Source organism: Thalassophryne amazonica, chromosome 1, assembly GCF_902500255.1.
Source record: "Thalassophryne amazonica chromosome 1, fThaAma1.1, whole genome shotgun sequence".
Lineage (NCBI taxonomy): Eukaryota > Metazoa > Chordata > Actinopteri > Batrachoidiformes > Batrachoididae > Thalassophryne > Thalassophryne amazonica.
In genome coordinates this window covers 19,570,616-19,585,811 of record NC_047103.1, presented here as the reverse complement: position 1 = coordinate 19,585,811, position 15,196 = coordinate 19,570,616, and the positions used below count along the sequence as shown (strand labels likewise).

Below are 15,196 nucleotides of genomic sequence, written 5' to 3'. Positions count from 1 at the left end.
TCAACAGCCTTGTCCAATTAAGGGCCGCAGGGGGCTCCTGGACAGGACGCCAGTCTGTCGCAGGGCCACAGAAAAACAAACACATTCACAATTGCACACACGCTACGGACAATTTAAAGTTCCCAATCCACCTGCAAGTCTTTGGGTGTGTGAAGAAGCCAGAGCACCCAGAGAGAACCCATGCAAACATGGAGAGAACCCATGCAAACATGGGGAGAACATGCAAACAGAAAGGCCACAGGTGGGAATCAAACCCATGACCTTCTTGCTGTGAGGCAACAGTGCTAACCACTAATCCACTGTGCTGCCGACTATACTTTGATTTATTAAAAAAAAAAAAAAAAAAAAGCGAGCCGCGAACCAGCTATTTAAAAACTAAGATAAGATAAACTTTACTGATCTCACAGAGGAGAAATTCACGTTATGTCAGCTCTTAAAAAACACAGGGTGCAAGTAGAGGAAAATGTAATCGTGCTTACGTCATTTGGACGTCATATCATGTCCAGGTTTAGATAGATAGATAGATAGATAGATAGAAATTATTTCCGGGTATTTAAACGCCGCGCTGCTCCGGTCTAAACGCCACCAACGAAAACTGACTTCTTCTAGGTGGGCGGGGACCAGAGCCACTCCACTTCTCATTGGTCAATCAACACCACGCGACATTAAATCACCACTGTAATTGGTTCAAACACAATTGCCTCCTATTTCAAGAAGAAAGGGGAAAAATATATTAAGCGGTCCCTTTCTTGTAGTTTAGTGAACATTTAATATTTGATACAGTAAGTACTCAGAGGTTCTGACAATCACTTACAGGTACATAGTGTCATTACTGCTTTTGACATTAAAATGTGGTCCTGAGTTATGCGTGTCCAAGAGTCAATGTTTTCAATTTTTTTTTCAATTTTTTTTCTTTTTGTTATCTCTGATTTTACATTGGTTAGATCTTTAATGGTAAACATCCGGAAAACACGTTGCCGTCAGCTATATTTGTGTTTAGAGCATATAGCCTCCAGGGGGTGCTGTTGAGCTATGTTTCATTTTCTCTCTGACGTGAATACATATTTTTTATGTCACATCTACTGCAAACACAGACCAAGGTGAAGATCCAAACTATCACAACAAATCTGTCGCTAAACATTAAGTTTTCCCTTTTCAACCATTCTCGTGAAAAGAAAAAAAGTGCACATACAGCAATTTATATCATAGCATTTCAGTGGCTTAGTGTTGGTTTGATCAAATCAGTAAATGTGACCTCCTTTCAGTGACCTCCTGGCCTTGGCCATCAGAAGCGTATCTGTATGTGATGAAAGTGTTTAACTTGTAATGACCTTCATTTTTCTTGGCAGTGACATTCCCGTGCCTGGGTCCTTGCCCTTAGATATTGAGAGATGGTTGTGAAGATCTCATGGAGGCAAGAGATCACTGAGGTGATTGGCAATGCTGATATTGTTGAAGAACCAAGGTCCAAGTCTTTGGGGTCATCTTTGGTGCTCTGTTTCTCTGGAGGATCCTTACTGACTTTGTGCCAAATGAACAGTTTCTTAGGCAGAATCAGATGAGTGTCACTTTGTGAGGGAACATCAGCCACGACATTTTTGGACATATGTTGTTTCTCTGGTCATGATCCAGCATGTCAGTGCCTCAGTGGTGAGGACCCAACATCTACAGAAGACTAAAGTGCCACCCACACTGCACGTGGCTGCAGCACACAGATGGTTACTTTTGAGAGATGTGGATGGACTGGTTGTCTGCTTGCATGGTTGCCATCCAGGAGTCTGCAGTTCTGTGGCACCCTGAAGGGTCAAACACCCTCCAAAACCTTCATCCAGTCACTTCCTGAACCAAATCTCAAGCAAAATTTTGTTGCACTGGTGTCATTGTAACCAGTGAAAGATTTCAGACAATCTCAAAATGACACATTTAGAATGTTGTGATTATTTTTATATGAAAAAGTTCACTGTGGTCTGAGATTATATCAGAATTCAGTGTATCCATTTGCACAAATGACAATCGTCTTCCTCTGTGTAGCAACAGTTTTCAGAGAAAAACCCACATTGTGTGCTGGGAAGTTTTCATCGTGTTGTAATAGGAGTCATGAGAGTCTGTTTTTTTTTTTTTTTTTTTTTCTTTTCGGAGTCCTGGGTTGGTGTGATGCTGTGCACACTCTCGTCACTTTTCCTGTTGAACATTCAGTCTGGAAAACTGTGAGTATTTTCTTCTTTATTGCCCGGCATAAATGGACCCGGATCTGTCTTTATGGAAGATGTAATTATTCATGACTTCTGATATGACTGTTCTTAATAAATTCATGGTTGTTTGACTTTATCGCTGCTAAAATCAGCTTTTCCAAGGCTTCATGTACCATCTAAAATACAGTGAGTGGATAGATGGATGGACGGATAGATGAGTTTGTGTAAATGTTAACTAAAAAAAGCAGCTGTCATCTTGTGACCGACCAAATAAAAAGAGCAGATATGATGTCTTGCCTGGTCTACCAGTATGTTTGCCTTTAACAACCTTACCATGTTATTTGTATTTGGTCCAGAATTTAGACACAGCTGACTGTGAACAACCAACATCTTTTGCAACATTGCATGATGATTTACCCTCTTTTAAGAGTTTGATAATCCTCTCCTTTGTTTCAATTGACATCTCTCGTGTTGGAGCCATGATTCATGTCAGTCCACTTGGTGCATCATGGGAAACCCCCCAGCAGTCTAAGTCTATAGCACCATAACTAAGGGATGGTTCAGGGTCACCTGATCCAGTCCTGACTATAAGCTTTTTCAAAAAGGAAAGTTTTAAGCTTAATCTTAAAAGTAGAGAGGGTGTCTGTCTCCCTAATCCAAATTGGGAGCTGGTTCCACAGGAGAGGAGCCTGAAAGCTGAAGGGTCTGCCTCCCATTCTACTCTTAAAAACCCTATGAACTACAAGTAAGCCTGCAGTCTGAGAGCAAAGCGCTAAATTGGGGTGATATGGTACTATGAGGTCCCTAAGATAAGATGGGACCTGATTATTCAAAACCTTATAAGTAAGAAGAAGAATTTTAAATTCTATTCTGGAATTAACAGGGAGCCAATGAAGAGAAGCCAATATGGGTGAAATATGCTCTCTACTTCTAGTCCCTGTCAGTACTCTAGCTGCAGCATTTTGAATTAACTGAAGGCTTTTCAGGGAACCTTTATGACAACCTGATAATAATGAATTACAATAGTCCAGCCTAGAAGAAATAAATGCATGAATTACCTTTTCAGCATCACTCTGAGACAAGACCCTTCTAATTTTAGAGATATTGCGCAAATGCAAAAAAGCAGTCCTACATATTTGCTTAATATGAGCATTGAAGGACATATCCTGATCAAAAATGACTCCAAGATTTCTCACAGTATTACTAGAGGTCAGGGTAATGCCATCCAGAGTAAGGATCTGGTTAGACACCATGTTTCTAAGATTTGTGGGGCCAAGTACAATAACTTCAGTTTTATCTGAATTTAAAAGCAGGAAATTAGAGGTCATCCATGTCTTTATGTCTGTAAGACATTCCTGCAGTTTAACTAATTGGTGTGTGTCCTCTGGCTTCATGGATAGATAAAGCTGGGTATCATCTGCGTAACAATGAAAATTTAAGCAATGCTTTCTAATAACACTGCCTAAGGGAAGCATGTATAAAGTGAATAAAATCGATCCTAGCACAGAACCTTGTGGAACTCCATAATTAACCTTAGACTCCCCATTTACATGAACAAATTGTAATCTATTAGATAAATATGATTCAAACCACTGCAGCGTAGTGCCTTTAATACCTATGGCATGCTCTAATTTCTGTAATAAAATTTTATGGTCAACAGTATCAAAAGCTGCACTGAGGTCTAACAGGACGAGCACAGAGATGAGTCCACTGTCTGAGGCCATAAGAAGATCATTTGTAACCTTCACTAATGCTGTTTCTGTACTATGATGAATTCTGAAACCTGACTGAAACGCTTCAAATAGACCATTCCTCTGCAGATGATCAGTTAGCTGTTTTACAACTACCCTTTCAAGAATTTTTGAGAGAAAAGGAAGGTTGGAGATTGGCCAATAATTAGCTAAGATAGCTGGGTCAAGTGATGGCTTTTTAAGTAATGGTTTAATTACTGCCACCTTAAAAGCCTGTGGTACATAGCCAACTAATAAAGATAGATTGATTATATTTAAGATCGAAGCATTAATTAATGGTAGGGCTTCCTTGAGCAGCCTGGTAGGAATGGGGTCTAATAAACATGTTGATGGTTTGGAGGAAGTGACTAATGAAAGTAACTCAGACAGAACAATCGGAGAGAAAGAGTCTAACCAAATACCAGCATTACTGAAAGCAGTCGAACATAAAGATATGTCTTTGGGATGGTTATGAATAATTTTTTCTCTAATAGTTAAAATTTTATTTGCAAAGAAAGTCATGAAGTCATTACTAGTTAAAGTTAAAGGAATACTCGGCTCAATAGAGCTCTGACTCTTTGTCAGCCTGGCTACAGTGCTGAAAAGAAACCTGGGGTTGTTCTTATTTTCTTCAATTAGTGATGAATAGTAAGATGTCCTAGCTTTACGGAGGGCTTTTTTATAGAGCAACAGACTCTTTTTCCAGGCTAAATGAAGCTCTTCTAAATTAGTGAGATGCCATTTCCTCTCCAGCTTACGGGTTATCTGCTTTAAGCTGCGAGTTTGTGGGTTATACCATGGAGTCAGGCACTTCTGATTTAATGCTCTCTTTTTCAGAGGAGCTACAGCATCCAAAGTTGTGCTCATTGAAGATGTAAAGCTATTGACAAGATCATCTATCTCACTCACAGAGTTTAGGTAGCTACTCTGCACTGTGTTGGTATATGGCATTGAAGAACATAACAAAGAAGGAATCATATCCTTAAACCTAGTTACAGTGCTTTCAGAAAGACTTCTACTGTAATGGAACTTATTTCCCACTGCTGGGTAGTCCATTAAAGTAAATGTAAATGTTATTAAGAAATGATCAGACAAAAAGGGGTTTTCAGGGAATACTGTTAAGTCTTCAATTTCTATGCCATAAGTCAAAACAAGATCTAAAGTGTGGCTAAGGTGGTGGGTGGGCTCATTTACATTTTGAGCGAAGCCAACTGAGTCTAATAATAGATTAAATGCAGTGTTGAGGCTGTCATTCTCAGCATCTATGTGGATGTTAAAATCACCCACTATAATTATCTGAGCTAAGCACTAAGTCAGACAAAAGGTCTGAAAAATCACAAAGAAACTCACAGTAACAACCAGGTGGATGATAGATAATAACAAATAAAACTGTTTTTTGAGACTTCCAATTTGGATGGACAAGACTAAGAGTCAAGCTTTCAAATGAATTAAAGCTTTGTCTGGGTCTTTGATTAATTAATAAGCTACTCCTCCTCCTCGACCCGTGCTTCGAGCATTTTGACAGTGTGACTCGGGGGTGTTGCTGTAACCAGGTTTCTGTAAGGCAGAATAAATCAATATGTTGATCAATATGTTATATCATTTACTAACAGGGACTTAGAAGAGAGAGACCTAATGTTTAATAGACCACATTTAACTGTTTTAGTCTGTGGTGCAGTTGAAGGTGCTATATTATTTTTTTCTTTTTGAATTTTTATGCTCAAATAGATTTTTGTTGGTTATTGGTGGTCTGGGAGCAGGCACCGTCTCTACGGGGATGGGGTATTGGGGGGATGGCAGGGGGAGAGAAGCTGCAGAGAGGTGTGTAAGACTACAACTCTGCTTCCTGGTCCCAACCCTGGATAGTTACGGTTTGGAGGGTTTAATAAAATTGGCCAGATTTCTAGAAATGAGAGCTGCTCCATCCAAAGTAGGATGGATGCCGTCTCTCCTAACAAGACCAAGTTTTCCCCAGAAGCTTTGCCAATTATCTATGAAGCCCACCTCATTTTTTGGACACCACTCAGACAGCCAGCAATTCAAGGAGAACATGCGGCTAAACATGTCACTCCCGGTCCGATTGGGGAGGGGCCCAGAGAAAACTACAGAGTCCAACATTGTTTTTGCAAAGTTACACACCGATTCAATGTTAATTTTAGTGACCTCCGATTGGCGTAACCGGGTGTCATTACTGCCGACGTGAATTACAATTTTACCAAATTTACGCTTAGCCTTAGCCAGCAGTTTCAAATTTCCTTCAGTGTCGCCTGCTCTGGCCGCCGGAAGACATTTGACTATGGTTGCTGGTGTCGCTAACTTCACTTTTCTCAAAACAAAGTCGCCAATAACCAGAGTTTGATCCTCGGCGGGTGTGTCACCGAGTGGGGAAAAATGGTTAGAGATGTGAACGGGTTGGTGGTGTACAGGGGGCTTCTGTTTAGAACTATGCTTCTTCCTCACAGTCACCCAGCCAGTCTGCTTTCCCGGCTGCTCGGGATCTGCTGGGGGACAGCTAACGGCGGCTAAGCTACCTTGGTCCGCACCAACTATAGGGGCCTGGCTCGCTGTAGGATTTTCCAAGGTGCGGAGCTGAGTCTCCAATTCGCCCAGCCTGGCCTCCAAAGCTACGAACAAGCTACACTTATTACAAGTACCGTTACTGCTAAAGGAGGCCGAGGAATAACTAAACATTTCACACCCAGAGCAGAAAAGTGCAGGAGAGACAGGAGAAGCCGCCATGCTAAACCGGCTAAGAGCTAATAGCTGTGCTAAGTTAGCGGATACCTAAGAACACACAAAGTGAACAATGTGAAAATAATTTAGAGGTGATTCAGCAGAGAGGGTGCTTAATTAAGGCACGTGAAGATTACACTGTGAAATAAATCGTTATCTAGTTATCTAGATCAATCTAACTACGCAGATTAAACAGCTAACAGATACAGCAAAACACTGCTGTGCTCCGGAACAGGAAGTGATACAATACTGCAGTGAGAGCCAACCATCAGTTGAGTGCAGTCTGACCAATCCACTAATTAGACCTGTATGATAGAGTGGCCAGATGGAATCCACTCCTTAGTAAAAGGCACATGGCAGCCTGCCTGAAGTTTGCTAAAAGGCACCTGAAGGACTCTCAGACAATGAGAAAGAAAATTCTCTGGTCTGAAGAGACAAACATTGAACTCTTTGGCGTGAATGCCAGATGTCATGTTTGGAGGAAACCAAGCACCATCCCTACAGTCAAGCATGGTGGTGGCATTCAAGAATAGTTGAGGCTGTAATTGCTGCCGAAGGTGCAGCAACAAAGTATTGAGCAAAGGGTGTGAATACCTATGTACGCGTGATTTTATTTTTAATAAATTTGCAAAAAAAAAAAAACTTTTTCATCTTGTCATTATGGGGTTCTGTGAGTAGAATTTTGAAGGGAAAAAAAAATTTATGTGACATTTACCTATTATCGTGCCATTCATAAAATATCCTCAAGCAGTTTTCAGCATTTGTAAAGCAGCTAAATTTAACAGCTTTGAGTTTTGATTTGACTTCACTCCCTCACAGTGGCACTGCATGTTTTCACAGACAGGAGTGACAGTAAGGCGAATCAGAGCATGAAGAGGCAACCCAGCATTGCATCATCACCATCATGACGTCCCTGAAAACATCTGTGTCCTTTTTACTGCTCAGCATCACTGTATGTAAGAAATCCAATTTCTTTTTTTGTTCCCTGTATTTTGAAGTGCCCCTCCTAAATAGAGAGAATATGTTCATTCTTTCACCTTTGTGCCTATTTTCTAAGGTTTTTTTCATCCTCACACTCTACCCGAATCTGCTGAAAGCACAGTTTGGAACAACACCCAACATTAAACACATTGTGGTTGGAAGGTGCTACAGTTACATCACACTGGTTCAGCCCAACTTAAGGTAGCATTCTCTCCTGTGCAGTGACATCCTCAGTCCTTCACATGCTCTCATGACAAAGGTCACAGGCTCAGGCTTTTGGCACACGATCTGAACACGTCTTGACTCTGAAGACCAAAGCAGGGAAAAAAAAATCGTGGCTGCAAATGAAATGTTGGAGCAGATATTCAAGCCAAAGACTTGCACTGATATCCTTTGTAAGCAAATACATTCATGGAGGTCGCTGACTTTTTTAACAGTGTTTGATCACTGGGTTCTCTTTTCTTTGATGCTTCAATGCATTATGCAGGAACCCAGAGTTACTTTTGGAGGACGTGCACAGCTCAGGACTACACGACACACAGAAATAGAATACACATCAAAGCTACCATTCACATGCAAATCTAAAAGTGAAATCAAGCTTTCAATTTAAGATTGAGGTTTCAAACTGGCAGGCGGAGGGCCAGAAGTGGCCCACGAGCCTGAAGACTGAAGGGGAACTCATATATTTCGCAAACTGGGCTCTCTACGTTTAGGCATTTTGGGGGTCATCTCTTTATGCAGGACAAAAACAAAATTATTCGGTACAATATTCAGTTAGAACGCAAACACCGCTTCAGGCTAACTACTACATAATGTTATTGGATAGGGCAAGTTAAAAACACACAGTAAACTGTTTCTTGTCGCCAATGAACATGGTATAACATCATACGTGTCTGATGGCATGGAGATGATCTTCATTAAATGTAAAAAAAAAAATTATGACTAATTATACAGTTGGCTGCTTACCTTACCCACACAGTCATCAGATAGACTTGCTTGTATCACAATCAACTTTGTTTTTGTTGTTGTTGTTGTTGTTTTTAAGTAAGGGAGAATATGTGGATATTGTTTAGTCATAGATTTATGTTATTAGAATTGTTTTATATTTATGTATGTATTGGGAAAGAATGTGCTCAGGCCCACATGGAACCCTGTATGTATGTACATGGGCTGCATGTACCTGACCAAGAACCACCCAGAACTTTTAACAGAATGGATCTACTTCCTGCTGCCAAACGTTAATCATTTTCTGTCTTGCATGTGTCAGAAACCTAAAAATGAGCTTTGGTGTGTCTTAGGTATGATTGTGAGGAGATCTGGCAGCAGTTTGAGGAGGCGGTTGTACGTCAGTCTTCTTGTAATGTGATGGTGGACTATCATCATCAGATGTTTGATGCTGTACCCCAATCATGCCCTTGCGACAGGGTAAGAGACTGTTCTAAACTAAAAATAAATGTTTGTTTTTTTTATCAATACCTTGTTGGGGAAGAAAATTCCCCAATGTATATTCCTGAAGTAAATGCCACTGAAAACTGGACAACCTGATTTATGTTTCTATTTAGTTCCTTTTCTGGAGTAAAACCAGGAAGCTGATGCACAGCTATGCAGCTGTTTCACATCAGTTCTGGACCCTGGAGGACACGCTGGTTGGCTACATGTTCAATGACCTCATCTGGTGTGGACAAGATGAAGAGTCAGGTATGTTCGATCTTCATCAAGGAGGGTATTTTTTTATTTTTTTCTGTCAGTCAGCAATATGTCTGAAAGGGGTATAAATGAATTTCAATGTTTGGTACAGATTGGCTTTGGGTGAAGGAAGACTTGAGTAAATGTAGGTGTGAAAGGGTGGATCTTACCTTTGGTCTTTGATTTTATTTTTTGAGATTTGATATTGATTTGTCAGATCCCAATCCTGCCTTTTGACCTTTTGACCTGATCCCCAGTCAGGGTTGCTTGTTAGTTCCCCCATCTGGATCAAAGCCCAGAATCTGCTCTTTGATCCTGATTCATGTGAATTTTCTTGGGCTCATGATCAGAGACATCTGATCAGGATAAAAGATCTTGATAAAAGTTCAAAAGTTAGTATCAAAGGTGAATCATCAGGATGAAAGGTCAGCACTCAAGATCAAACTTCAGAATCACAGATAAGCTCAAAGATGGGTGACTGAGATAAAAGGTAAACAATCGGGAACAAAGGAGGTAAACAATAAGAGAAATCAAGGTATCAAAATGTTAAAGAAACAATCAAAGGAATCATAAGATGCAAAACTGGGACATGAATGGAAAAGGCTTACAGAGATCAACAAGATCAAAGATAAGCTCAAAAATGAGGAATTAGGATAAAAGGTAAACAATCAGGATCAAAGGTCAATCGAAGACAGCACCTTAACATGTCAAATAGAATCATGGAATAACCCCCTTCCAATGCAAAGAGACAGCTAAAAGGAAAATGTCAAACATTAAAGTAACTTGTTGGACGTGGGTAGATGTGGAGTCAAGTCCATAAGTATTTGTACAGTGGCACAGATTTTTATAGTTGTGCTTCTGCACACCACTACAGTGGAGTTGAAATGAAACAATCAAGATGTGCTTATAGTCCAGGCTTTCACCTTTTAATCCAAAGGGTTTAACAAAAATATTTCATTCACCATTTAGGAATTACAGTCATTTCTATACACAATCCCTCTATTTTCATTATTAAAAATAGTCATCACTTTAACAGCTGTTTTTTTTAGTCATGTCAGGGGATGAACACATGAACATTTCCAAGTCAAATATGTCTTGAAATTCATTTGCATCAATGATTAGGACGTTCAAACAGTTTGTAATCGTATAGTGAATATGCCTGGAGTAAGCAGCTCTCCAAAACTGAGTGATGATGCAAGAAGGAGACCAGTGAGGGAAGCCACTGTGGTCATACTGATGTAGTTACAGGCTTCTGTGGCTGTGACTGGAGAAATTGCATTGGACAACTTTTCTGTTGTATCACCAGTTAAACTGCTTCATGGTGGAAGAATTTTATTTGAATGAAGACGTGAAAATTCAGAAGGCACATGGGAGACTTGAGCTTAAATTTGAACAAATATAAATGAAATACAGATGGATGCAGCTGTACTCAGATTGTTTGGTCTTTATAATTATTATTCATATTATTATTTTATCAGGCAGAAGCATGTCATAAACATGCAGTGTTTGTGTTTAACTCGACTTTATTCAGGGTAAAATCCATTTTATTTGTTTTTAACAGATGGTTGTGACTTTCACACACAGGTTTTGATTTCGGCTCTTGTCCCCAGTGGTCAGCTTGTAATAATAATCCAGTGTATTCCTTGTGGAGGCAGGCTTCACAGAATGTGAGTTTCTTGCCAGAAAGAGCGTTCTGCACACCTCTGCATCATTTATATGCAACAAATTCTGCAGTTTGGTTTCTGCTTTTGTTTGATGTTCTGCATGTTTTTTGTTAGTTTGCAGAGATGGCATGTGGAAACATCACCGTATTGCTGAATGGTTCAATCGAGAGTGCCTTTAATAAGAAAAGGTAAGAAATCATATGAATTTCTTGTGGATTTTCCCATTTTGCTTCATTTCACCAGCGGATCTTCTCCAGATCCTGCATGATGATTTGGCATAGGAGGGAGGGGGAGCTTTACTATGGCATCTACTTGTCATGAATGATTGAGTGTAATAGTAGGAATATTTGCATGAGTTGAAAGAGCATTCCAGCTTTCAAAGAATGCAAATATTCTTTCCATTGCACAAACAGAAAACATTCATTATTTGTTTTATATGACACCTAAGTAGATTTACATCATTTGATATTTTACTTAAAATAAGAAATATTTTTTTCTCAGAGGGAGAAATGGACAATTACATGGACACAGAGTCATCTTCACCAACCCAGCACTTGACTCCGCCCAGCAGGCAAATCGCTGACACACAGCTGAGTTTACCAAGTCTGCTTTCTTTAATCCAGTCAAAAACCACGATAAGCACTTCTATGGCCGATAAACATGTCCCCACCAACTTTGTAGCTACTGGATTTAGCTTCCATGTGTTATGGACATATTTTTATGAAAAGCTAATGGGACTATTCTAGAGCGAAATGTATGGAACAAAAATGCACAGTAAATAAAAACAAAATGCACGGTACGTGACATCACCCATACAAGGACACTAGCAATGGTCATCTACACCTGGCACGCACACACACTGGAGGTTGCCACTTGGATTTGTCACACAATTAGCACCTTTAATTAATTAGCACCTATTGTGCTCTAGTTAGCACCCTCCTAATGACAGGGTAGCTGTCCCTCCTAACGATGGGACTGACGCCTCTCCTGACGGATCTTCTGATGACGTGAATGACTCATTACCATGAACAAAAGACTGAAACTGCTTTGACCTGAGTACCCCAGACAAAGCGTGTCTCAGACCCCCTCCCCGGTTAAGGCTGGGTTTCAACTGGTTCACATACAATGCCTCCTTCACCCCTCTCTCAAACCATTTCTTCTCTCTGGCTAAGATTTTAACTTCCTTGTCCTCAAATGTGTGGTTAGTGTCTTTAAGGTGGCGCTGAACTGTGGACTCAGGTCCACTGGCACCCTCTCTGTGGTGCTGGTATAGCCTTTTGTGCAACAGTTGCTTAGTCTCACCTATGTAGTGTTTGTTACAGTTTTCCTGACATCTGATAGAATACACTACATTGCTCTGTTTGTAACTAGGGATCCTGTCCTTAGGTTGAACTAATTTCTGTCTCAAGGCGTTAACAGGTTTAAAGTAAACTGGGATTTTGTGCTGTCTGAAGATCCTCTGTAGTTTTTCCCCTACTCCTTGTTATGTGTCGGACGCGGTCGGAGCACCGACCCAGCATTTGACAGGACCCAGCATAAAATAAGCAGAGCACGGTTCAAAAGGTAACAGAATTTAATACACATAATAGTGAGTGGAGTGATAAACAACCCAAAAACTCTGCGGTCTGGTGAGGTGGAAACACGGCGCACTCTCAGCAGCGCAAACGGTCCGGAGCCACAGCAGTTCGGACCCAGGGACCCCGCCGACACCCCCCAGGCGGCCGCGACAAACCAAGTCTGTGAAGGAAGAAATCATGAGGTGAGTCCAACACTCTCCACACAGAGAGATACAGCTCAAAGGTGCACACAATCAGCAAACACTTCCTGGCTTTAATATAACTCAGCTTCTCACCCTGCAGGCACAGAACAACTCAGTTCAAATCTCCACTGCAGCAGAAGCTGATTAGGAGATTAGCATAGCGTAACAGCTCAATATAACAAGGTGTGAGGGATACCAAATCCACTGTCATTACTTCATGAAAGTCACCAAAACCAAATTACCTCAGGAAGTGTGCTGAAGAGCGTGAGACCTCACCCAATCCTCCTTCACAGACTGTGGCGTCAAACCTGGAGCAGTCTCTGCGTCCGTAATGGTGAGATTGTTCTCCTGATGTCGATCTCACACGTCTGCTCACAAGGTCGAGTCTCTGGCAATCACACACTGTGCATTCAAGGTTTAAGTGCAGCAAGCTCTGATCAAGACAGATACACCACAGCTGTGAGTCCTGATGACCTGCACGTGATAACAAGCCTCAGGTGTTCAGGGTGAGGTCCTAATACTCCGCCACACGTCAGCCACTCAGTCCTGAATGCATGCCACCTGGAAGGAGAAACAGAAAACAAAAACAAAGCCAGCCAAACACCCCAGCCCACAACACTCCTGCTAAATAAGGGAGAGACACTCTTCTTCTTGTCTCTATCTCCTGTCTGTCTGATCTCTTTGTTCTCTGTGACTTCTGCACTTTATCCAGGGACCATCGTGGATACCCACATATTGTGAGAGCTTTCTGGACAAATTGTTGTTCTTTAGCCCTTCCTTCTGTAGTTGTGGGCACCTGTAGGGCTCTGTGTTGAAGTGTCCTGATCACCCGAGCTTGGGGTGAGACAAGAAGAAGAGTGTCTCTCCCTTATTTAGCAGGAGTAGGGGAAAAACTACAGAGGATCTTCAGACAGCACAAAATCCCAGTTTACTTTAAACCTATTAACACCTTGAGACAGAAATTAGTTCACCCTAAGGACAGGATCCCTAGTCAAGCAACCCAGTCCAGTCGAAGATTCAAGCTTCTCTACTATAATTAAGGGAAGGCAAATTTATAACTGAAATCATAATCTGATTTATTTCCCAGCCCTAAAAAAAGGTTGATTTAATATTAAGCATATTTTTCATTTGACAGCATGTTTGGAAGTGTTGAACTGGACAGCCTGAATCCACACATCGTGGATTATGTCAACATAAAGGTGGTGTTCAATCTGGATGGACCCTTTCTGTAAGGATATGGACAGCAATATCTTTACATTAAAATATCATGTTTCTTTATGGATTCCAGTTTTAATACAATGGAAGGTCATCAAAGCCCTCCTTTCTCTTCCACAGCGAGTCATGCCATCAAGGATCTATTGTAGACTTGATCCAAATCCTACAGCTTAGAGGATTCCGCTGGACCTGCACAGACAGTGATCAGTAAGTAAAATATTCCAAAGATGGATTTATTCTGCAGAATGTGAGTGGTTAATTGTGAAATAAAGTATTATTACAGAGTAATATGGGTAATGATGCAGGTGTAGATTTGATTCAGCTGTTTATGGCTTCATAATGAAGTTCCCGATTCTAGTGCACTGGAGTTACAAAACTCTGGAGGTTGACACTTCAGCAACTGGATGTCTTGTTGGTCTTCAAGATGTTTCTTTACTGATCTGAGTGACTTCTAAAGTCTTAAAAGGAGTAAAGTCCAGTTGCTGTAAATGTGAAGATACTGCCTACATGGATGACCGAGAACCTTAATTGACTGATAACAGATGCATTTTTCTGCAGGACCCTGATGATACTTCAGTGTAATTGACTGATAACAGATGCATTTTTCTGCAGGACCCTGATGATACTTCAGTGTATCCAGAACCCCCAACGCTGCTCCTGCCAGACGTGTGCAAACCACCAGATACACACCTAAACCCAGCTTAAGTTGTGGCTGCCATTTTTCAAAGTGTGGTCATTTGTATCATGATATTTAACTTTGCACTCCATATTTTTAGTAAATAGTCCAGTTTTATGACATTGGCATTAATATTTTTGGGGATCCCACAAATATAAGCTTCACAGGTGATTTTTCTTGCCAAACTCGTATTCATGGGGGTAAAAAGAGTGTAAACTTGTTTGTATTTTCACAAAGGCAATCAGTTTTATATTCCACAAGTTAAATTCATGACTTTGGGCCATCTCGGGCATGGCCATTGCTGTGCACAACTTTGTGGACCCACAGTTGAGAGTTAGGTATGTAGTGAGGACGAGTACCAGGACTATGTCCAGAGTATATGTTCTCCATATTATCATGTTCTATGAAAATTTATTCCAGAAATGGTGCCATCTTGGATTTTTGTTTGGCTATTTTTTATATATATATATATATATATATATATATATATATATAAGCACTCTATGTTGGACATATGTGCCGATTTTGTTACTTGTAGGACAGTTAGAATAATCCTGTAG

The 15,196-nt window shown here is 40.7% G+C and overlaps 1 protein-coding gene across 2 annotated transcripts; it reads left to right on the top strand.

Annotated features, from left to right (window-relative positions):
- Nucleotides 1–2,144: 2,144 nt before the first annotated feature.
- On the top strand, nt 2,145–14,728 carry LOC117507013 (ADP-ribosyl cyclase/cyclic ADP-ribose hydrolase 1-like). Of its 2 annotated transcripts, none has more exons than XM_034166699.1 (9): nt 2,145–2,207; nt 7,496–7,837; nt 8,935–9,061; nt 9,199–9,334; nt 10,907–10,989; nt 11,101–11,174; nt 13,881–13,973; nt 14,081–14,167; nt 14,573–14,728. In XM_034166699.1, exons 2-9 carry the CDS (start codon nt 7,560–7,562, stop codon nt 14,652–14,654), a joined length of 960 nt encoding a protein of 319 aa, XP_034022590.1. In that variant the 5' UTR covers nt 2,145–2,207; nt 7,496–7,559; the 3' UTR covers nt 14,655–14,728. The 2 variants fall into 2 exon arrangements, with proteins under 2 accessions (XP_034022590.1, XP_034022597.1); XM_034166706.1 differs by lacking the exon at nt 2,145–2,207 and having other exon boundaries at nt 7,374–7,607; nt 7,713–7,837.
- The last annotated feature ends 468 nt before the right edge of the window (nt 14,729–15,196 follow it).

Excerpts from the sequence above, each read along its gene's own strand:
- LOC117507013 (XM_034166699.1), top strand. The coding sequence starts at position 7,560 with ATGACGTCCCTGAAAACATCTGTGTCCTTTTTACTGCTCAGCATCACT. Across the intron at positions 9,335-10,906 it reads TGGACAAGATGAAGAGTCAG|GTTTTGATTTCGGCTCTTGT; the intron begins GTATGTTCGATC and ends TTTCACACACAG. Across the intron at positions 13,974-14,080 it reads AATCTGGATGGACCCTTTCT|CGAGTCATGCCATCAAGGAT; the intron begins GTAAGGATATGG and ends TCTCTTCCACAG.